At 37.4% G+C, this 24,757-nt stretch overlaps 2 protein-coding genes across 2 annotated transcripts; one reads left to right on the top strand and one right to left on the bottom strand.

Moving 5' to 3' along the window:
* Positions 1-1,565: 1,565 nt before the first annotated feature.
* Positions 1,566-19,347, top strand: LOC145503225 (U3 small nucleolar RNA-associated protein 15 homolog). Its single transcript, XM_081482712.1, has 14 exons — positions 1,566-1,655; positions 1,736-1,828; positions 3,209-3,340; positions 3,497-3,549; positions 4,369-4,492; positions 5,342-5,396; positions 8,431-8,556; positions 9,413-9,548; positions 10,862-10,946; positions 12,345-12,503; positions 14,665-14,769; positions 15,274-15,401; positions 16,101-16,159; positions 17,155-19,347. Exons 1-14 carry the CDS (start codon positions 1,566-1,568, stop codon positions 17,325-17,327), a joined length of 1,518 nt encoding a protein of 505 aa, XP_081338838.1. The 3' UTR covers positions 17,328-19,347.
* LOC145503268 (COMM domain-containing protein 10-like) lies at positions 18,587-24,753 on the bottom strand. The gene is made up of 8 exons (XM_081482765.1): positions 24,683-24,753; positions 22,603-22,693; positions 21,019-21,129; positions 20,619-20,690; positions 20,243-20,326; positions 19,730-19,837; positions 19,584-19,646; positions 18,587-19,462 (listed from the first exon to the last, which is right to left on the bottom strand). The coding sequence occupies exons 1-8, from the start codon at positions 24,709-24,711 to the stop codon at positions 19,424-19,426; spliced, it is 597 nt and encodes a 198-aa protein (XP_081338891.1). The 5' UTR covers positions 24,712-24,753; the 3' UTR covers positions 18,587-19,423.
* Between the last annotated feature and the right edge of the window lie 4 nt (positions 24,754-24,757).

Raw genomic sequence — 24,757 nt, forward strand, 5'->3', positions numbered from 1 at the left:
CAGCTACGTTCGTAATATCTTCCGTCATTTGAAAGGTTCAATTTGTAACTGTGTGGACAAGTTACGAAAGCCCTGTCGCCATTTGAAATGTTGCTATCACTTAGTATTTCTTTCAGCCCAGCCCACCAACCCTTTGGCTTTCTTCTGAAATATAGCAATAGAGGTGAACTTCTCTTTCGTATTCTATGAACTGCCCACGACCGTACTTCAGAGTTTGTTTCTTCTCGGCGCCTTGTTGTATTTTGCCAAAAGCACAGCTGACTGATAATCTCTGAGATCCACATACATGTCAGTGTAAACGCTGCAGGAACAAGAAACGCCACTGATGATAGAAAGGAAACGATTGCCAGTGTCAATAGTCCAAACTGTAACAGGAAAAGAACGATCAAGCCGGACATGACTGATCCCAGTGTGAACGCTGTCAGCGTGAGTATTGGAAGGAAACTTGTGAAAGCCAGCGAACTGTATAAACTCCATTTCAACGGTTTCTTAGCAACGATCTCCACTAGAAACCGGTGGTGATAACACAATCTTGTGCCAAAGCACAACCACGCGAGACGCTAGCATTTCTCCTCTTCGGTGATGACTGTCTGAGAGTGTTTTCTTTTTGTAGTAACAATGTGATGTCATAGAGAGTAGTTAACATAGACTTCCGCGCGCAGACGTTTGATAAAGAGAAACGAGATGATTATCGATCTAACTTGCCTGGATTTGCTAACTGGTTATGACCGTCAGCTTGAATTCCTGGTCAAACGGACTCGCAAGTGACGCAAGTTGAGAACTTGCGCCTACTTGCGACTCCGTTTGACTAGGACTTAAGACACAGTATTAGGCAAGGCGTTTCCTTAGGGAGGTCCTAGGTTGCCTAGTTTCCTGTACGGCTTTCTCCCAGGCCTTCGCGGTCAACCAATTTCTGAGACGTATCCCAGACGAACGGCCCGGAGTACACGTTCGCCCCGGACCACGTGACCCGAAACGATTGACGGCGGCGAAATATTGAGGCCTAGGAACTAAGCAAAGACAGACTGGTGTCTTACTTGAATCCTCTGTTATACCTGTTTCAAATGTAACGGAAAGGATCTGGGACAATATCTGGTTCTACCGTGTGGTACTAAATTTTTGCGGGAGTTTCTTTTTGCAAATCAGCGATTTTTTTATTTTGCGGGAACTAATTTTTGCGATTGTAAAAGGCTGATTTTTCTTGCTGGGTATTAATTTTTGCGATTTTCAAGAAGTTGCGTTTCATGCAATTGAAAAGTGAAACAACTTGAGGAGATGTAAAACACAGTAATCCAGTAATCAGTGTCTCTATATCACAATGACATCGTCCTTTTGTGTGGGTGATAACAGCAACAAGATTGTGCTTGTGTTGTCTGTATCTATAATTTTGCTAGTGGAGTAAATTTTTACGAGAACTTTTTTTTGCGGATCGTGGAAAAGGTTAACGGCACAAATCCCAACCGCGAACCCACACAAATTTGGTGTCACATTATAATTAGCATATATGATGTACTTACGATGAAATCGCTGATAACCGCTGGTCACTTTCTCACTCGAATTACAAAATGGCAGAGTTTCAGCGGCTGGGAATCCGCAAGTTTCCCAAAGTTTCTAAAAGTCAAACAAGCGAAACGAGATATTGGAGGAAACTCAGCGTAATAAGAGAATTTCTTTGTTTGTAAGTACTGATTAAAATAGAAAACATTGTTTTATCATTGTTTTTTTTTTGTTGCAGTTTCCGATTGTTGTCAAAGAATATGGTGCTGTTAGCCACGTGGATTTCTGTCGTAGCAAGCCACATGACTTTGTCGCCACTAGTTCATCCCGTGTAAGTATTCCTCCGTTTTCTTCAGTTTGATACTTTCAGTGGAGCAAAAAGTAAGAAGTTATTGTCATTTAATGAATATGCGTAAGAAAGTATGCACTGATGTAAGCACAAAAGCTTATAATTAGATGGGCCCAGGTCGTTAGCGGCTGAGGCTTGTCTCAAACTCAGAGCTGGTAATTTTTAGGTCATATTTTTTGGTTGCTTCAGCTGTGTAGATCATCTTTCATAAGCCACTTCCTGACTTGATGGGTTTGAAAGTAAATTTCTAGATGATGGGCTTGAATGAAGGGATGAAAACTTAGAAGAATGGAGTAAATGTTTGTATGAAGTAACTAGACTGAGTGAAATACCATTCAGATCTAGAGAAACTTTTTGAGTGATCTCAAACTGGATTTGAAACTACCAGCATGATTATTATCTTAATGACTTGAGGTTCAGTTATTAACAGGCCCCTTGCATCAGTTGGTCACATGATCATTAATTTCTAAATGTTTAGCTACAGCTACAAGAATTTCAGAACTGAAAAGAGCATGTTTTAAAAAGTCAAAACACCAATTTTCAGACCAATGCCATGAAAGGGTGAGATTTAAAAATTTAAGGTTTTGTATGGAAGCGAGGAACTTTCACCCTCCAGAAACCTTTTCCTTATTAATCACTACAAAACGAAACTGTTTTAAGTTCTCAAATACACCATACTTGTGGTGTAAATTGTACATCTACATAATGGTATTTCTTTAAAAAAATCCTGTTTTCTTTCGGCTTGTTTAGCTATCAACTTCTTACAACCTAAACAAAACGTTTCTTTTGTTTTTCGTTCAACAAAAGATCTCCAAAAGATACCCTTGGAAAACTGAGTTTTTTGCACACGATATTTCTCGAAAACAAAATGCAAATCAACAAAAACGATTGTGCAATGATGCTTTTCATGTCAAAACAAGCCAGTCTGCCAAAAACTAGCTCAATACTGCAAAAAATAAAAATCGCCCAAGATGTAGTCAATACCATCACAAAATGCAGCCAATACCATCACAGCTAAACAGACCAATCAGTTTCAATGGACCAGACTTATAACGCCATCAACTGACAAACACTATTCACTTGACTCTGAAGATGACTTCCACCCAGGTTGTCGAAATGTCAGTCACCAACAACACTTCTTTTCAGAACTACCCTCACCTGGACGATCACACCATACAAACTGCTGATACTTCTGAGTTCAAACCATTTCCTTTGTTAAGCTTTCTAATGATATTTAGTTTGTTTTATTGAATCTGGTGACTCAAAAAAAGTTAGCTGGTATATAAGATGGATGTCTATTAGAATGGATATTTCTGAAAGGCATGTACAGGTCTTGAAGTGGAAATGTTCAATCTGTTTCAGATCCAGATTTACAGTTCCAATACACACCAAGTGAAAAAGTCATTTTCAAAGTTTAAGAACAAAGTTCACTGTGGCAGTTTTAGGAATGATGGACAGTTACTAATTGCAGGAATAGAGAATGGCTCAGTACAGGTATGTATCAAATAGATACTTTTAAGATTCCTTTTGATAACATAGAACTGTGATTGGTCTTAAAAACTGTTTGAAATCTAAACTAGTGAGAAACTCTTGTAAACTTGTGTGTACAGTAGCTGTAAACCTTCTTTGTTCCCCCTTTTTGTTTTACAGCTTTTTGATGTCAACACCCGCTCTGTTTTAAGAGAATTTAGGCAACACACTGGGTGAGCAATAAATACAATGTAAACAAAGATCAAGTTTAAACATTGCATGTAATGAATATTTCACAGCAATTTAGATTGAGTACTGTGACAGCCTGTGACAGCAACTTTTTTATTTTTGCAGTACAAACTGTTTATATTTGCAGCACATTTAAAGCAATTGTAGCCAGTATCTTTATTACTATTATTATTATCATTATTATTATCATTATTATTATTATTATTATTATTATTATTATTATTATTATATGTTCGTGGAAAATTATTTAAAATTGCAGTAACTCTTAAATTTGAGCAGAAATTATTAAAAATTGCAGCAACTTTTAAAATTGTAGCATGTCCCCTGTGGGCCGCTCTATGTTCTTGATGTGCAGATGGTGAAGGCGTCCAGTTACAGTTATCCAGTTACAAAAGTTGTCATATGACAAATAGGTGCACGGAGAACCAATCAGAATTTTATTATAGATACAATTACTATTTATTGTGTTCACGAAGTGTAACGCAATCCTAGTCCAGTCTGTATCAAGATTTTATATAACAATATACTAATCAAGTACAATCTGATTATGTTGGTCTGAACATTAATGTATGCATTGATATCGCAGTCTAGCAAAAACTCAATTTTCCATTCAATGTCATGCATCATACAGCTCCATACAAAAAGGTTAATGCAGTAACTTACATAATTTACGCTCATCGGAAAAAAAAGGGGTAAAACTAATGATCCATCAAAGTGTAAGTGGGGGAAAGAGTTGGAGACTGTTGTTAGCCACCTTAAGAACCCAAGTTGCTCACTGTAGCTTTTTCTATTGTGATCCACAGCTCTGTTCAGGTTACCAAGTTTTTGTTGGATAACTTGCATGCCATGTCTGGATCAGATGACAACTCTGTCATGTGTTGGGACATAGCAACAGGTCAAAATCTCATCACATTCAATGAACATCAGGTAAAGTTGCCAACTAGAAATTCCAGGAACACCTGTTGATCATCTTCCACACTGTGAGGCTCTTCTATTCTATGGAAGCAAAAAATAGTTTTCCTTTGCCATACTCCAGTAAGAAAAATCTCTTTTCTTGGGGCATGTCATCTTTTTATACCATGGTCAGTACTGCACAATCCAAACCAGTAATACAGAATATGCTCATGTTATTAACAGCATAATACCTAGTCTTTACCATACCAGTCCCATATTCACAATTAGTCAATCAGAAACCGTGTCTACTGCCCTGATATCCTGGAATGTCACGTCACTGAGCTATAATTATGGCTATGATATCATGGTCACTTGGCCGAATTTGGGTGCAGTAAATACCTAATCATACCCCTTTTGGTATGCTTCGGCAGCATATCAGGCTTTTTGGTCTCGCCATGGCTATTTTGGCCCAGGTGCAATATTCCGGCCTGGTGTCATGTGTGGGTTGCGTTTGTTGTTGGTCCTCACCTTGCTCTGAGAGTTGCTTCTCCGGGTTCTCCAGTTTTCTCCCTCTACAAAAACTAACTTCTCCAATTTCCAATTTGACCAGGATAGAGGATCTGTATGAAAACCAGCTAAGGCTGATGTGGCTTCCTCTCTCAGTATTGTAATTTTATTTTATTTATTTGACAATGTCTCACCAAAATATGAACCATGGCTCGACCAAACTCGCCTGGTATGCCACTGCAGGGAACTATTAGGCATAATATTACACATGGCATGCTAAATATTGGTTTTTAATACTAAGTCTTGTAAAAGAGGAAGAAAAGTTACATTAGATTATATTACATGTTCTTAATATTAAATTGATTTTCTCTGTAGGATTATGTACGGTGTGGTGTTGTTAGCCAAACCAATAAAGACATCTTCATAACAGGTACTCCCACGTTTTTATCCTTTATTTGTCAATAGTACTTACTATGAGTTGTAACTTTATATGTGCGAGAGAGTGGTGCACTCTTGTTAGCAGTGCCCTGTCCAAAGTTGACTGCCAAAATTCCAAGAAAGAAAGGTCTCTTTCTGTATTTGGTCACATAATTTGCATTCAAGGATATGGGTAACTCTTTTATTATCGTGATGGGTCATATCAGAATGAACTTCACTTTTTCACTGCTGATCAATAGGGCCAAAAAAATATAACATGCTTTCAAGAGCATAACATAAAAAAGAAAACCGAATAAAATCTGTAATCCCAAAACCTATCAATAATGACCAGACTGGTTTCCTAAAAGGATGATTTATTGGAGAAAACATTAGATTGATAGATAACATTATGAACTATGCTTCTCATAAAAACATCCCAGGGCTATTGCTTTTTATAGATTTTGAAAAGGCATTTGACTCGCTAGAATGGTCCTTCATTGAGCGCACGCTCCAGTATTTTGGATTTGGCTCTTCTTTGATAAGCTGGTTTCAAACATTTTACAAGAACATCGAAAGCTGTGTCCTAAACAATGGCTGGGCGAGTTGTTTTTTTTCAACTACAAAGAGGTGTTAAGCAAGGTTGCCCTCTTTCACCATACCTATTTATATTATCTGCTGAAATCTTAGCTAAAGCAGCCAGATCGAACAAGAACATTAAAGGAATATCTGTAAACAATTCAGAAATTAAAATTAGCCAGTATGCAGATGACACAACCTTCATTCTTAACGGCACTAGCGAGTCATTATCCGCCACACTTCAGACGATCGAAACTTTCGGCAGTATGTCTGGCCTCAGACTCAACAGTAAAAAGACCGAAGCTCTATGGATTGGATCAATGGTGGGAAATAAGGAAAAACTTTTTCCCGAGAAGAACTTTAAATGGCCAGAAAACAAAGTAAAGGTCCTTGGTGTCTGGCTTTCTGCTGATCCCAATATCACATTAAATATAAACTATAGAGAAAAAGCGGACAAAATTAAAAACATCTGAAGCAATTGGAAATATCGCCAGCTAACATTACACGGCAAAATCCAAGTTATTAATAGCTTAGCAGCATCTCAACTTACGTATATTTTAGCTCCGCTGGCAACAAATCGTAAAACTGTCAAAGAAATAAACAATCTTTTCTACAGCTTTCTTTGGGACAATAAGGGCGATAAGATTAAGCGAAGTGTCATGATAAACGACTATAAAAATGGAGGGTTAAAAATGGTTGACATTGCCTCGTTTACCAAATCGCTCAAGACTGCTTGGATTAAAAAATACCTTGACGATTCTAACCGTGGAAAATGGAAAGATTTTTTTGAACTTGAACTTAGGAAATATGGCAGCAAACTAGTCTTTACATGTAATTTAAACAAGCTTGACACTTCAAAGTTGATATCGGTCCAAGACCCTTTTCTACAAGAAATTTTAGAAATATGGTCAGAGGTTAACTTTGATGATAAAGTCGAAACCAAGCAGCAATTTCTTGAACAACACATATGGCATAATTTGCTAAATAAATTAGGATCGAAAACAGACCGGTCTTCTACAAACATCTTTTCCTGCATGGAATCACTAAGGTAGCCCAGTTAATGACTGACTCGCGCAGTTTTCTCCCCCTTGCAGATGTTATCAGCACTTACAATATACGAATACAACCCATTAAGTATTTCGGCCTTATTTCTGCCCTTCGGCACCATTATAACACTAACTTTCTTGGTAAAGAACCAAGTAGCACAGACACTCCCAATACCTTCTGTGAGACTTTTATTAAGAACGATAAAGCGAACAGAGTTGTATACCAGAAGCTCCTCTCTTTCAAAAGTACCGTTCCTTTTAAAAGCCAAGAGAAATGGAATGACAGCATTAAATCTGATGAAAGATGTTCTGCTGACTGGACTAGCGCCTATTGTCTGGCAGCTAGGTGCACAAAAAGCACAAAACTCGTAAACTTTCAATTCAGATTCCTTCATCGTATTTTACCAACGAACCTTTTCTTAACAAAAATTGATATAAAGCAGGACCCGAGCTGCTCCTTTTGTACCAACCATTCTGAAAACCTGATCCACCTCTTCTGGAACTGTACAATGGTAGCCACCTTTTGGGAAAATTTGACTGAAAAACTTGAGCAGGTCAATCTTATGACAATAGACTATTCAAAACACACCGCCATATATCTGGGTCTGAGACCGGACACCTGTAAGTTTTCACTTCAACTAAATTTCTGCTTTCTTCTGGCAAGATATTATATATGGAGCTGCAGGGTCAACAAGAAGATCCCGATTTTAACAACTTTTCTTGTGTCCCTAAAATCGCAGTTTTGCATAGAGTCCAACAACCTCGATGCAGTTTCTAAGAAATGGAATCCTTTACTTCCACTTCTCAACATCATGGTACCATAAAAGCCATCTATCTACTTTCTGCAAGCGCACCAAGGCCAAAGTGCAATTGAGAGTTAGACATACCACCAACATTTTTAATTTAAATTACTTATCTCGGAAATCTTTCTGCACTGCTTATTTCTTAATTGTATCTATGATTAATTGTTGATTATTAGTAATTGTTGTTAATAAAATTACTATATCAAGTATGTAGTTATTGGATAATAATATTTAAAAAAACTAAAAACCGGGCAGAGGAGTCACCTTTTTTTTTTCTTTCTTTTTATTTATGTATTTTTACCACTAGTTTTATCGTTTGTTGTTAAACCTGTTTTAGGTATTTTAATGTAAGGAATTTTGTAGCTTTTTTCCTCTACGGTTATTTTGTATGTTATTCTGTATGTGAACAAATATATGTAAAAGAAAATAACATAAAATAGATTAGATATGTATAGGGCCGCTTATGCAAAAAAAACAAAAAAAAAACTTGTTTTTGGTGGAGGCCTGGTGGTACTTACAGTAGTGGAAAAGGTGCTTATTTCAAGGTAGGTGCTGCTAAATCAAGTTTGGTCTATGAGAAAGTTGCAGTTATATGTGTTATCTCATTCATGCTTTGTTGCAGGTTCCTATGACCATTGTCTAAAGGTCTGGGACAAACGTAGGCAAGGGAGTGTTTTATCCATGGACCATGGACACCCAGTGGAATGTGTGCAGATCTTTCCGACAGGTGGAATTTGTATCTCCGCAGGTAAGTAAGTTGACGACCAGATGCGATTCTTCAAAAAATTCTGCTTTAATTTATAATGTATTGAATACTTTGATGTGATGGGAAACTAAACACACAAAGAAAGGAAATATGAATAGAAATGTCAGTGATAAGGAGCAGAGTGGCCGAGTGGTTAGAGGGCTGATCTTGAAATCTGGAGGCCATGGGTTCAAGTCCTGCTCTGACCACCAGCTGGTGCTGTTCTCAGTAGTCCCAAGTTCAACCCCTCAGTCACGCTTGTAAATAACCAACTGGTCCACCTCCTGCCAGTTTGGTATTTTTAACCAAGTTATGTTTATTTACATTGTATTTGTTTGATCATTTGTTTCCATTGGCCCTGAAAAACCTCATTGGGGGAGTGGTCAATTAAGATATATTAATATATAGTTTTTATTGATAAATTCCAAAAGTAATGACTCCTGTTTCTTTCAGATTGTATTAGTCTTTGTTTATGGCTACTTTTGGGGACTTCTTTTGGGGACTTAAGGCTATGTTCACATTGCCTAAGCATGGTGCCTGAGTACGATTCTTGCTGAGCACTAGTGTGAACACAACACTATCTTATGCCAGTGCCCAGGCTCCAGTGCTCAGGCACTAAGTGGAAACACAGCCTAAGATGGCTTCCATATTTTAACTGATCCTTGCTAATGTATAATGAAATTAATTTAATTTTATTAGTAAAATGTATTGTACTTAAATATAGTGAAATGAAAAGGATAAATCTTGTCTGATTTACTATAATTAATATCTATAGTGGCCACTTTGAATAACCAACATATGTTGGCTGTTACTCTTCTGGTATGTACATTCTGATTTTCTCTTGCAATGTTTCCTTTAGGAAGTAACATAATCAAAGTCTGGGACATATTAGGAGGTGGCAGACTGCTAGCAGGGTTTTCAAACCATCAAAAAACAATAACATCTATTTGCTTTGATGGAGAACACCAGCATCTTTTATCTGGGTCACTTGACAGGTATTTTTGGTATTTTTTCAGTGATATGAAGTATGTTTGTGCATAGGAAAGGTGGGGGCAGGGGCAGTGAGATTTAAATAGTAGCTAGAATAATCATCAAATTGTATAAAGATTGTCTAATTTAGCTATTGTACAGTCAAATAGTTTATACTATAGAAAAGCTAGTTTCTTTACATTTATGCAAGATTAATGCATGATCAAACCAAGGTGGCAAAACAACCAGGCAAAAAAGAGAAAATGGTGCTATTTGTACACAACATCCAGCCGCTGTACTTTGACGGCTGATAGTGTACAATAGCGCAGCCAATGCAGTCAGTTGTAGTGGTATTTGCAATTTAGTATACAGTACTAGACTAAGTAGAATTTTACTAACACACAATGTTAATGTCCTGGATGCTATCTTGCTTCTTCAACTCTTGAGTGGACAGACAATAGCATAGTTTTGCACTGTCCTTTAGCATAATCTTATAAGAATTTCTTGGTCAACAGAGATTAAATCTCTGTTGCAAACTGTTCACTTGTCAAATTTTGTAAAGCAAGCAGTTAAATCAAGGTGCCTTATATTTTCAGGGTACTCCCATATAAAAATGACGGGTGCTTTTTAGGGTGTTCAGCCTCAAAAGGTCCACAGTGGGAACTTCTGCTGTACCTTTTTGGGTATTGAGCTGAAAAAAATATTCACGACAGGAGATGTAATGTGTTGCTCCTCTCCCCCCCCCCCCCCCCCTGGTTGTAAATTGCAGTTTGATCTACAATGGTTGCAATTCTAATCCTTTATATTTATTTATTTACTTATTTATATATTTGTTTGTTTGTTTTTTTATTTATTACGATTCAATAACTACCTCCTGATGGTACATGTGGGTGAACATATGAAATACCATATATTTCAACTGTAGGAGGAAGACATGAGAGATCATCAGAGTTATGTACGCAACTTAATTTGTTGCTTTTATTTTCACAACTACTTAAGTTGCGTACAAATCTGAGATGATCATATATTCATTTGCTTCACTTGCTTACTCTGAACAAGACTAGCCCCTAGTTGTCTCGACAGTTTAATTGGTAGAGCACTGCACTGATATCACAGAGGTCACTGGTTTGAATCTTGTTCCAGCCTGAATTTTTTTCAAGCTTTCAGGCAACTGTTTAAGTTTTGCATATAACTGTGACTGTACATATATATGTACATATGTACAGATTACAAAGATACAAGCTTTATAAATGATATGTAGGTTAAACTATGGTACCAAAATAAGCTGATGTGGACCTGTCTAAAAAAGACTCTTGCTATTATTGCGTTAATACTGCAGGCACGTTAAAATCTATGATGTCCGAGATTATACAGTCGTTCACAACATGGATTATCCTTCACCCATTCTTAGTCTTGCAGTCTCAGTAAGTTTTTTTCAGTTGTGCAATAATTTTTGACATTTACTAAACTTTGTATCATTGTTCATATTTACTCTTTCTTTAAAAATTTGTTCATGTAGAATAGAATGTATTCAGATTCAGATTTCTTTCTCATGGCCTTCATAGATTTTGTAGAACAGGGGTTGTCAATTACTAGACATAATATATCAAACCTTAGTATAAATCTACTAGCATTCTATCACGAATACTGCTCTCTGATTGGCTACACTGCTCACTATCTATTCTGTGATAGATAGTGAGTAGCGTAGTAATGTGCGCTTGTTAACAAAATGATGGCCGCTTCTTGACTTTTTCGAAGAGTCTGTGAAGGGGATTTAGATGAAGTTTTGAATGACTGGTAGATTCATACTAAAATAATAAGATTATTTGCTCTCCATTTCTTTGTGTGATAGTTGACTCGGGCTTTATAACTGATATGTAGGTTAAACTATGGTACCAAAATAAGCTGATGTGGACCTGTCTAAAAATGACTCTTGCTACTATTGCGTTAATACTGCAGGCATGTTAAAATCTATGATGTCTGAGATGTGCCCTTGTCAACTATCACACGATAGAAATCTCAGGCTCATAATCTAATTGCTTATTAGAGACTATATTTTGCATGTTTCCAAAGATGAAGAAAATGAGTTGTATAGCTCAGAGTATTCACTCTCGACTTGTCAACTATCACACAATAGAAATCTCTAGCTCATAATCTAATTGCTTATTAGAGACTATGTTTTGCACATTTCCAAAGATGGAGAAAAGAGTTGCAAAGCTCAGATTATTTTTGACACACTTTGAGGTGTTTGAAAATATGTGATATTAAGCACTGTCTTGAGTATTTGATAAATATTGTCTAAAACTACCAAAACAAAAATGGAAAAAACTAGGCTAATTAAGATCAGATATTCTAATGCTGTCACGGAGAGGGCAATTTAAGTTACTGAAAGCTAAATTTTTATGTTAACTGAATTAATTACTTGTGGCTCAAGTGTTGTGGTAATGTAACTAATACTTGCTTTCTCATTACTTGTGTCAGAGGGCATGTTATGGCAATGAAACCCCTGGCCACGAGACTAGGAAAAACTGTTTGTTATCCACAACTACACGACTATTGTATAGTAACTAGTGTTCCATTTGAAAAGGAAAACGTTTAGGTTTCCACAGTACATGTACTAATAATGTTTGACACTGTTGTCAATAACCTTCACACACTGGCTGACATTTTGATATTTTTGGTGTTATCAACAACTTAATAGTTTCTTTTTTTGTAAACTCACTTTCTAGGCCCTCAGAGTCCTTTGTTCTTGGCAAGATGTTGTGATAAACCTATGGCAATTGTTCTAATTGTGTAAATGTTATGTTTGATTATGATGACAGCCTGATGATACACATGTTGTGACTGGTATGACAAATGGATTCCTCTCCATTAAGTATCGATTGAAACAAACAGCTGAAGACCAGGTTCCAACAACTAAGAAGCTTACTGCTGGAACATATCGTTACTTTGTGCGTGGCAAAAATTTCAAGCCACAGGAGGTATATTGTCTACATTTGTTTGTTTAACTGTAATTAATAAAGACACATTACACTACATCAAGACTACAAATTACATCGCCACTCAATAAGAAGAATGCCTTCATGGCTGATCTGTGGCTGTTCAAGCCAGACTACAAAACTAACAGATTGTAAAAGCAACTATATTTCAGTACATCGTATCAACGATTCTTTATCCTAGTGATGAAATTATCAAAAAAGATGGCTAGGCAGACAGATTATTTTCTGGAAGATATAATATTGGAATAATTCTGGTTTGAACATTCAATCCCCATTTCGTTGAGTTAAAAAATTTGGCTTCAGTCTATACTTAAGGTATTGCTTACCTGTGAGTGTTTTTGCAATTTCTCCTTGTGTTATTGACATTATAATTAAACAGAAATGCAATAAGGATAATGAGAATGGGTGTCTGGAAAACCCGAATAGCGAATAGCGAATAGTCACGAGTAGCGAACAGCATATAAACTGGAATAGCAAATAGTACGAATAGTGTGAATAATCTCGAATTGTGCGAATTGTGGCGAACAGTCTCAAATAGTGGCAAATCGTAGCAAATAGGGTACCCAGTATCTCGCAGTCAACCTCACAGCAACGTAGGATGGGATTTTCCCGCTAAAAAGCAGACACTTATCAGGACAAAAGGTGTTTCTAAACGTAATTTCTTCTGTTTTAACCGCTGCAAAAGCGTAAATACATCTTTATCAGGTTATCCTTGTGTTTTCTGTTTTCTTAATGTTGGTGATAGACAGCCCTAGCCTGTGTCTGGAGAAGAAAAGGTAATAAATTCACTGAAATTCTGTTGCTTATTTGGATAATTAATTAATGCAGGATATTAGATCTAAAGTGGTGACTATTGACAACTATTTGTCACTTTTCGCGACTGTTCGCCACTATTTGCACTATTCGAGACTATTCGCACTATTCGGGACTATTCGCTATTTGGGTTTTCCAGACACCCTAATGAGAATATAATCATTGGTCAGGATAGAACTATTAGTTGAATCGTGAACGCATTTGCATGGTGATCAGGAGGTACTATATATAATATGCACATGTATACCGTATTTTCCCGTGTATAAGTCGACCTTTCAAGACCTAAAAATCAGTCCAAAAATTCGCTCTCGACTTATACATGGGTCAAAACTTGAGATCCAAGCGCCAGTCAAATAATTAGCATAATAATTGTCTTTCAATGTTAACAAACATGTGATAAACGGCAGCACAGTTTACAACGTACGTTCGCTTAGCGATCTGTCTCTCCATATCAGAGCTTCAAGTTAAAATGCATCAACATTTATTCGTTAAATTTTAACCTGGATCTTGTAGACACTCACTGGCTCAATTTTGTCATAAAGAACCAATATTTTTCCTTTAAATAAAGCTGTAGTAAAGCCGCTCGGAGAAAATATCTTTCGCGCTTGGAACTTCTCTGCTTGGTAACCTGGCAGGATACGAGTGCGAGGACATCTGTACCAGTACTTGACCGATTTCAAGGCTTGACTACCAAGTTCCCAACACACGCTTTGCACCTTGTTTATGGCGTCGTTCTGAAAGTCGTGAGCTTCTTTGGTGTTTTGCCTGTCTTATAAAGCCACTTTTAATCTCTTCGCACTTAAAAAGGCTTGTTTGAAATCCTTACGTTTGATTTTTGTGAGCATTTTACAAAAATTATCATCGAAAAGTCTGCATGCACATGTGTTGCTAAACTGGGTAAAACGCTCGTATACGTGCCATAATAAGCTTTAAAACTGCGCATTGAAACATGCTGTGATTTGTTTACATATCTGTGGTAGCTGAGAGAGAAATACAAGATAAGTTTTCCAAGAAATTCTTACCTGGAAATTAAGAAAATCTAGTTTTTGGCCTCAAAAATTGGGGGTCGACTTATACACGGGATCGACTAATACACGGGTAAATACGGTAGTTATCAAACAAATGTACTGAGAAGTCTCTTTGCTTTATGTACCAATTCAGTTTTGTGTGCTTAGTAATAAATTAAATGTATTTCGGATGCAAACATTGTACGTACTTGCATGACTAGGCAAAATTAAATATGTGACAAACAGTTCCCTAAAATAATATTACTTGATCTACACGTGATCATTGTCAAACTGCAGTTATGCAATATTTTGTCTTTTTTCAGGATGACTTTGTTGTCTCAGCACCCAGGAAGCACAAGTTGAAGGAACATGATCAGTTATTAAAGAAGTTTGAATATTCTAAGGCCCTTGATTCAGTACTACGAAAGGTTGGTCTCTATAATGTCACACCCTGCTATAGCTACGTATGTTAGAGAAGGCAACCACCAATCTGATGCCAGGAGCTTTACAACAAAAATTTAGACAAGAAATTCCATTTACTGATTCAGTAGTGCAAACAGCTGATAAATAATTTGTACTTTGTTCCACTATGAATAATAAACAGGCCTTATTTCATACTCTCAAACAAAATTTGTAATCCAGTGTTCCAGACAAGTGAGAGATCATAAGTCAAAAACCTGACAAGGTCAGCTACATGACCCTACAAAGTAAAAGAACATTTATAATGATTTGTTGGGAACAGTGGGAACCGACCCATTGGAATTCCTTGTTGACACCCTGCCTTAAAAACTTGTCGTCTTTTACTTAATGGTATACTGTGATTCATCAGTGTTACACTTGGCCTTAGCAAATGCCTGAAAGTGTGACTGACCTAACCTAAGGAATGTCATTTTGTCATAATTTTTTGAATTACTATAATATTATTTTTTTAGCCTGCCTTTGGTCGTGCTCCTCTCCTTGCCAGTCTTCTTCAAGAGTTGATTCGGAGAAGGGGCCTGAGGAGAGCTTTGGCTGGAAAGGATGAAGATGGCCTGGTCCCCATTCTAGAGTTCCTCATAAGGTTCAAGTTATTTGGAGTTACAAATTGTTAAAACCATACACCAGTTCACCACCTTACTATAACACTGCTAAAATATTATGTACATGTAAGAAATAGATAACATGGTAATTGTGAAGATGAAGTATGGAGAAACAACATAAAGGTAAGTGTTTCATAGTATCAACAACTTAATTACCAACATGTTAATGACAACTTACCGAAACATTGCCAACTGTTGGCCAACTGTCGGCCAACTGTTGGGTGTGCTTTGGCAAAAACCTGTTGGCCGTCTCTCAGACAACAGCCGACCGACAGTTGAGCGAAAGACGGCCGGCAGTTGACCAAAAGGCGGCTGACAAATGGCGAAGAGTTTGCTGACAAACGGTTGACAGTCAGCTGACAGATGGCTGATAGAAGGCTGATAGGAGGCCAACAGGTTTTCTTGGGAGCTGTTCTTCACAATTATCATGTTTCTGTCAAGTTATAGAAACACATAGTTTATATTTTATGGAATTTGGGAGAAAGAGAAATGTTGATCCTTATCAGGGTATAAAACACATAAACTTTGGATGTTTCATTCCATCAATAAAGAGTACTTATATGCAGAAGGACTTATAGATGACTTATAGAGTTAAGTGTATGCATGTGACATATTCTGGGGCAGTAGACTCATAATTATAAATGAGGTTTTAGATTAACCAAGCTACTGTCTTCCTGCAGATACATCAGCAATCCCCGGTATACCGTCCTACTCACTGATGTGGCAAATACAGTCCTTGGTAAGTCAATTATGTTCTTGTAACTATGTTCAGAAATTTTCAATGGGAAAAGATCAACATCGCAGTTATTGCTGTAGTACTGACTCGGTTTAAGTGAGACAGTGTGACAAGCAGATGCATTTCTTATTTGCCTCATTTTTTCTGCTGCAACTCATTTGTAAATTCCATGTAGTCCCTTGAATTTCTGTAGGTGTTATCTAATATTTATTTAGTGGATAAAATGAAACTCTGGCTATCATAAAGTTCTGAAAGTGGTGACCCCCTTCTCCCAAAAGTAATGAGCTCCCGAAAGTAAGGGCTCGCTGGTATGTTGGCTGTTAATTTCCTTGGCTGAGAGATTGTCCTCAAAATTTCACATTTGCCCTTGAAGCTTCGCTTCTCGGTGAAATATTCGTTTTTTGAACAATATCTCAGCTGCGGACATTATCAGCCGACATACCAGGCACCAGAAGAGGTTAATTTACTAAATATGTAACTAACAGAGTGTATGTTATTAAATCAAACAAAGGGTTGGGTGGGAACTGGGGCTCTGAAATATTCGTCAGCAATGGGGGACAGCAAAAAAGCAACTGACAAACAACACTGAGCGTGTGACTCAAAAAACAACACCTCGGGACCAGGCCCCAGCAGTGTGTGAGAAAACATTTTCCACTTATTTCATTCCTCAGCCAGTGGAAAATACAACTTTTTTATTTGATTGCACCGTAAGACAGACTAATCAGCCCACATGTTTTAGCTACAGGACAATTGTAACCACCCCCAAAAGTAGTAACCGGCAACAGGAAAAGGCTGCTAAATCCAAACCTAATGAGGGCCATTACTCTAGGAACTTTGCAGGAAAATTTTACTGAGAAATTCACATATGCCTAGGGTAATGTTATTACAGATTTTATGTGAAGTCAACCAATTAACTGGCTGGGAGGACAACTACGGATCCTGTCTTCTCAAACTTAGAACATATGACAAGCTTCTGAAAGGCATGCGGTTTCTTTCAGATATCTATGGACCTGTATTTGGACAGTCTGAAAAAGTTGACCAGCTATTCACCAAGTTACGCAACAAGATTGGTGCTGAGATAGACTTTCAACAGAAAGGATTTGAGTTACTTGGTAGTTTGGATACTTTGTTTGCTACCACAATGGCATCAACAGCACCAAGTTCTGGCTAATGAATAACACCCATGGGCTGGTGTGTGTATCATTGTGGAAGATTGCAGCTTTTTGCACAGTCAATGTCAATGACAAAAAGTGCCAGATCAAGACCCAAGTTGGCAAACTTTACTCTGGAAGTCTTATTCACCAAAACCCAAAGTCTGAGCCATGATCAAACCAAGTGAAACAGTTGGTGAACAGAGATTTTTTGCCTTGAAAATAGTGCAAGCCACAGATTACAGGAAAATAACAAGGACTTGGAAGAGAGGAAAAACAAATGAAGCAAAGTGAAAATAATATTGAGGAGAAGGGAAATAAGTGGACTTGAGTTTCAAATATATGTGGTTTATAAGAGCCATTTGAGAACAGAGCAGTTTTGTTTACAACAGAACTACTTGAACTAGGTCATTTGAACAACCCATAATGCTGAAGGATACAAACTATGCAAGTTTCTAGTGTAATATTTTGGAGTAAATCGATAATGGTGATGATTTGCCACCTAGGATGGGTTAAATTTGTAGAGTAAAACCTTCCACTTAGTTGGCTGCATTGTAAGTGTATTAATTCTTGATGGACCAGTAGAGCATACTGTAGCTCAGACTAGCCACATAACAACAAAACCATAACGACATAAGGAGGATGTTTTGTTGTTATGTTTGCAAAGTGAACATCCTGACTTAATAGCAACATAGCAACATGAACATAACAACATAAGGAAAAAACCTGATTTTTTCCTTGTTTTCATGTCGATGTTCACATTGCTGACATACCGTAAATCCTCGAATTAGTGCCCCCCCCCCTTTGAATAAGCGCCCCTCCTGTTGGCCAAATTTAAAATAAGCGCCCCCTCCCCTCCCTCCATTTTATGGACGAGTAATGAGACAACAAAGGATGTATAGTTTTCATTGTGTAGTATTAGATTCTACACTGTTTGAATTTGTGAACATGTTAACTCTGGAAAAAAAATTAGTACTGATGATGCCACAATTTAAACTTTAGGATATGCTTCTTATGTCGATAAACAGCTTATGTTGTTGTTTATGCGCAGATGATGTATGAAAAAATGATCATGTCAGGCCACAATTTGGGAAAAATTAAACAAGCACCCCCCTTGATTAAGTGCCCCCCCCCTTGAATAAGTGCCCCCGTGTTCTCCTAAATTTGAAATAAGTGCCCTGGGTGCTAATTCAAGGATTTACGGTAAGTGATTACATCATTATCTTGTTCTCTCGCTAGTGTGAACCATGCCTACATGTTGGTTAAGAGCAGACAAGTCTCGGCGAGCCTATTGTGCTATTTTATTGCTATTAATCTTCTTATAAAAGTTATTATTATTTTTTAAAAATGTACAAAAACTGTGGTTCATGACCTTATTTATCAATCCATCCATCTTTCCTTACCTTATGTATCTATTATGGGGCTTATTTACGATCAACATATACCACTCAAAGAAACGTGAAGATTTAAGAGTCAAGATTTTAGACTCTTCACAACCTCTCTAGTTACACATGCAAAAGAAAAAGCGAGCGAAGTGAGCGCGATGCATGCATGGGTGAGGGCTGGACTTCACTAGGTAGGGGTTAGTCCCTACCCCCTATCCAGTCAAGTCTCCGTTTTGTGATGGCGTCCAGTTCTCTCACAATTCTATCCACGCATTCAACAATCGAATAAAAATACAAGAAAATAGAGGGCTGTAAACTGTCTACTAAACACTGTTAGTAGTTATAAATTTCTCATTTGTAGGTAATGATTAACTGTGTGACTAATAGTTTGAGCACAGAATTTCACATAACAGGAGATCAACAAAAAAATATTGTTATTGCAATGTGTGGTCATCATGCCATTTACTATTGCTTAGAAGAAGGAATCATCTTGCAGTAAACAGAACAATGTACCAGAAGACTTAGGCTAACACTATTCTATACTTCTCGCAAATATTTGCAAGCTTTGCTAGGGGTTGCATTTTCTTGTCTATGTGTTGCATTTAGCTTGCATAAAATGAATTTGAATTTTAATAAAAATCTTGAATGTTGTGTATGTTAATTGGTGAAGAGTATTAGTTGCAGTCAACCTAGAATTATTGTCAGTTGCTTGGCTTTCACAACAGGTGAGGTTAACTGAGTGAATCAAGCTGACTCTGAATGGTCTCCAACTGAAAAAAAAATCAATAAATAAAATCTGAGTTACTTATTGAGACACTCTGGCTCTGATAAGATTTTGAGGAAACAACACATTTGCGTGGCTAATACTAATAATCAATAGAACCCACATACTTGATTATAAAAAGCATACAGTTCGTCATGAGTAAATTCGAGGTGAACTTGTTCTGTATTACCCTGCAAGGAAAGGAACACCTTAAAGTTCACCTGAAATACAAATGAAAGGAATGCAAGTCAAACTACTGAATTGATGAACTGACCTGACTTCCAGAAGACAGATTCAGATCAAACATGACATTAGGTAGTTTCATCTTCGTCATATTGCTTTGAGCCATTTGCAGATTCAACCTCCAGTTTACTGCTTGAAGCTATTTCAAACAAAAGCAACAATGAACAAGTTTCTTGTGTCAAATTAATTTTGTAAGAAAATTTAGCAGTCTACTTATTTCCTATTACATTATATGTTAACAGTGTGTACACCATGGAGAAATGTGCTTGATAATTTGTTAATAGGCGGTATTTGTATTCTCGGTGTTGGACTGGAACCAGATTGCAATGGAGGCTCATGCGTTGCAACATCATTACAAAGGAATTAATTTCATTTGCATTCAAAGACTCCCTGCATTAGCCTCAGTTGTAAGCTAGTTCCAGTCCAATCCCCAGAATATGAATATGGTCTCTTATCCTGCTCTGTGTCCAGGTCTCTGTAGTGTTGCTGTCATATAAAGTGATTTGTGTGTGTTTTCTCAGGTGTCAAAGTAATGTTCATTTACCTGTTTAGGTGCAAGACATCTTTGTTTCAGCTTTTCTACAACAGACTTTCCATTTGCAGTCCACAAATCTACAAGGGCCTGAACCTTAAAGTACATAATAAGAATTGGACTGAGTGTTATCTAATGCCATCTTATGCCGTGGTAAATTTCTCTGAGTGATGGTTTGCACTGTTTGAACTTGGGACCACTTGAATGGAAAAACTATTAAACAACTTCGAAGGTTACAATTAATTGTTTTAACTTGATGCTTTATTGATGGTGTGAGAAACTCAAAAATAATCATGAAGGATCAGTCGTTTTCAACCGCTAATCAGCCAGATCACTCAAAGACACTGTACTTGCTATAATTTACAACTCCACAGAAGATAACAAATACCTTTTCATCTTGTAATTCAATGTTCTGTAACTGCTGTTTAAGCAGTTGTGGCTTGGCATTGTGATAAGCAGCCTAAAATAAATAAAAGAAATGATGTATATATAGTATTCAGTTACTACACCAACAAAATAAAACAAATAATAAATTTAAAAAAAATATATCACATATTCAATAATTCCTATCGCTTAAATAGTAGAGCTATGTACGGGTTTGAACATGGTATTAATTAAAGCTGTAATTTTGTTTTTGAACCAAATGATTAATAGCCAAGTAATTGACAGAGCCTAACTACTAGTTAGACTGTAAAACAAAACTGTTCACTTTTTTAACAGCAGTTGTGCAGGGATACTGTTCTCTAAATCTCAAATCCACGGGTCTAATATTCAGGCTATACAGTCACCTGCTCAAGGATAAATGCTGAAGTCTCTAAAACAATGTGAAGATCATCAGGTTCTAGTGCTAGAGCTCCTTGAAGCTTCTCCTCTTCATCCTCAGAAAATGCTCTCTCATCCTACATAAGATTATTATAATTAATCAGAAATTGTTAGTGTCTAACAACAATGACAAATAAAAAATGCTTTAACTGTTACTCATTTTGAACAATTGGAATTAATTACTCAATTATTATTATATGGCTTTGGCTTGTGGCCGATATAACACGCGCTCTGATTGGCTAAGAGTGAGATCTGAGCGATCATTATGCAGTCGTAATGCCCACGGGCCGATTACAGATTATGCAAATTAGGAAGAGCCCAACTCTGAAAATTCAAGCGCATTGAAGCAATGAAAGCCGATTAAAATCAGTAAGAGAATGTAAGTAGCTAAAAGTTTAGAGATACTTCCTTAATAAAATTTATATAGACTTACCAGCCGGTAACCTTGGCGGGCACTAGTGAAAAACAATCAAAGTTTGCCGAGTCTTAAGTAAAGCTAAAATTGCTAAGTGTAAAACACCATTAGCAGATCTGTCATGCATCCTGAGCAAGAACACCATGAAGAAGTTATCATCTTACTCACATCAATTACCGAAGTATTGAACTCCGTCAAAGTTCTCATCAAATAGATTCCCTTGCTTTAACACAAGCAAGTGTAAATCAGCTTCCAGGATCATCAGATGTAAACAATCGCACGCTGTTTCTGTCAGTAGCAGTGTTTCTGATAACTGCAGACATTCACAAGGCTTGAAAAGTTCATCCATAAATCCCAGAATGAAGAAGGCGAAGATATGTTGTCGAAAGCGAATGCGAAGATCGAGTTAAGCTTATTTTGAGCAGTGCATTCTGAAGCATTAGTATTTTCTTTCACCGAAAGACCGTTGGTTTGGACAATTTTGAAGCACTTTCTGTCTTTTCCATATGCATTGACGTTTCGCCACAAAAGTCGGAAAAACTTCCCCATCAACTTGTGGTACCATGATACTAAAATACCTTTTTGAGGCTGTGACGGTCACTTTTCCGGTAAAGAAATAAGTGTTTTTAATGGAATACGTAATACAGTGGTGAAGGGCACTGACTGGGTAGTTCTGCCCTGGGTTTGAGACAATGAATGAATCGGTAAACGTGCACATCACCGGATGTAAATTGACGACTTCCGCTCGAATGATTTTTTTTCTTTATTCATGAGCCATATAATAAACAACTTAATAACCTTGACCGTTCAGTCGTTACAGGAAAATCTCAAACCTCGGCCTACCGTATTGACCGAGCGATAGCGAGGTCAATACGGCAAGGCGTCAGTTTGAGTTTTTCCTGCAACGACCTCACTCTCGGTTATTAAGTAGTTGATAATAAATTGAAAATATCTAACCAATCTAAAAGTTGTAGCTTAGTGTTGTGTCAAATATATGTTTTGATTTTCAATTCAGTTTTGTATTCAACTACTAGTAATAAGGATTCATTGCAAACTGGGTTTTGAATCAAAACCTTCAACTTTGCAATATACATATTAGATTTATGGGCACAAATCTTTCCAAAACAGCACTTACCCTCAAATGTAGTTTTTGTATAATCCTGCTAAGCAACAGAGGAAACTTGGCAGTGTCTAAGCTGTTAATCAGTTCAACTGCTTTCTTTAACCTGTACAAAAAAATAAGTAATGATACTTAACATGAAACGTTCTCTTTCAAGGTTCTGCTACAAAGTTACATTAAATTATTTTCTCTTCTCACAGCACCTTTGAAGCAATTTCCAACAAAGAAACTACAGTTGAACCTCTCATAGGCAACTTTTTTAAATGTCAACAGATGTGGTTGCCAACAGGTGTTAGTTCATGATAGATCTGACCAAAGAGGTCTAAATACCCTGCAGTGGTCTTCCATACCCCAAATGTATGCATGCATAATATCAATTGAATTGACTATAAGAATAGCTCATTTCCTTAACAGTAGCCTTCATTATTGCAAAACTGGAGGAGTACAAGGGCTGTCAAAAGTAGCTGGCTGCCACTGAAAACCACCATCTACTTCATGGTTTGAGACAGCTACTCTGCTGAGCATTTCTCTGCATCTTTAGGAAAAGATGCTACAATCAGTTGATTAGTTCAGCAATATCATTGCCTACTTCTAAACTTTGTGACAATCCTGTGTACCTTGTTACTGGTATTTTCAATGAGGTTCACAGCAGGGAAGAGATTGGTTTTACACTGGAAGGCAAAACTTTTTGAACTATAAACTTCTCACTAATAAAAAATATCCTTGAGATGGTCAAATCAGGCAGGCAGAACTGTTCCCTGTCCCCAACCCCCCTAATGAAACCCCTAATGGAAGTTTAACTTAATGCATGAGTTCCCATGTTCTAATAGACTTAACTCTGGGAGCTAGTCTCCAAAATGATATTCCACACAACCAGCATGGGTTTCATTAAGGACTGGGCATCAGGCATGTGAGGATGAGTTTGCCCCCCTGGTTTGACTGTCTAGAAGAAAGTCCTTTATAAAAAAGTTCAGTTCAAAAAGTTTTGTCACCTGTGAAGGCCAGTTGTCCTCCTCCTGAAAAATGTTGATGAAGCCCCTACATCCCAGAGTAAAGAAAATGTTTGATGATTCAGATTTTGATCTATAGCCAATTTTCAGCAGTCTATAGATGGACCCAGGTTTTCAGAACAGGAGTCACTAGTCATGATTTGACAGCTGACCCATATTGTTATACCCAAGTCATTTCTGTATTTATGTAAAATTTGTTTGTAAGTGAGCTCAAATTTGTTCAATACACTTTCAGCCAATAAAAGGCCGCAGTGTGGGCGTTATTTTCAAACGAAACGCTCGATAAACCAGGTTTTCAGTGCTGCCATCTTGGATTGTAATTGCATGCTTGACCAGTAAAGGGGCAGAGGGGGATGGGAGGGAGGCCACCTCACGCCTACTCCCTTGACAAATTTCTCCTGCTCCAACCCTCCACAGGCACCAAATACAAGATGGCGCCTAATATGAAAATGTGCACTTGCGCACCCAAAATATGCCTGCACTGCAGGGCTAGGCTAATAGGGTCTGCACAAAGAGTAGGCCAGCAAGTCATGCGTACCACCTTGTGAGCCATTCTTATTAGCTTAAATATTATAGTCTGACTGGCCTGAATATCACCTGGTTAACTCGCATGGCTTGCTTGCTGGTTAACCTAAATAGCACTCCTGTTAACCTAACTAGAACTCTGTTTAGTCTAAAGAGCACTCTGGCTAGCCTTAGTGAACTTGATTAACATGTGGTTAGCCATTTCATTGTTGATGAGGTCCCATGATGAGTCATGAGTCAATTCAATACGTCACTGGTCACATTGCACACCAGTCAGCCTAAAAAGCGCTCCAATCAGCTTCAGTAGTACTCTCACTAGGAAATCGATTTTTAGCGACTGATAGACGGCTTTTCATCGATCTTCAAGCCCAAAACAGACGAGGTTTGTAGCTACATGTAGCATTTTTAGCTTACTTATTTTTCTTACTTCCCAGCCGTGGGCTGAGTCAAAAAGTTGCGAAACTTAACAACAGTGTGACATAGGTCTTGAAACATTCCACGCACACTCTGATAATAGCAGATACAAGGTAAAAATCTACAGTGGATCAGTATTAAAGTACCTGGAAGTCGCTTGAAACATGAGCGCCATGTTTGATTTCCTCAAAAGCCTAGTTTCCTCTCTGATTTGAGCCATC

The sequence above is a fragment of the Orbicella franksi genome, chromosome 1, assembly GCF_964199315.1.
Source record: "Orbicella franksi chromosome 1, jaOrbFran1.1, whole genome shotgun sequence".
NCBI lineage: Eukaryota > Metazoa > Cnidaria > Anthozoa > Scleractinia > Merulinidae > Orbicella > Orbicella franksi.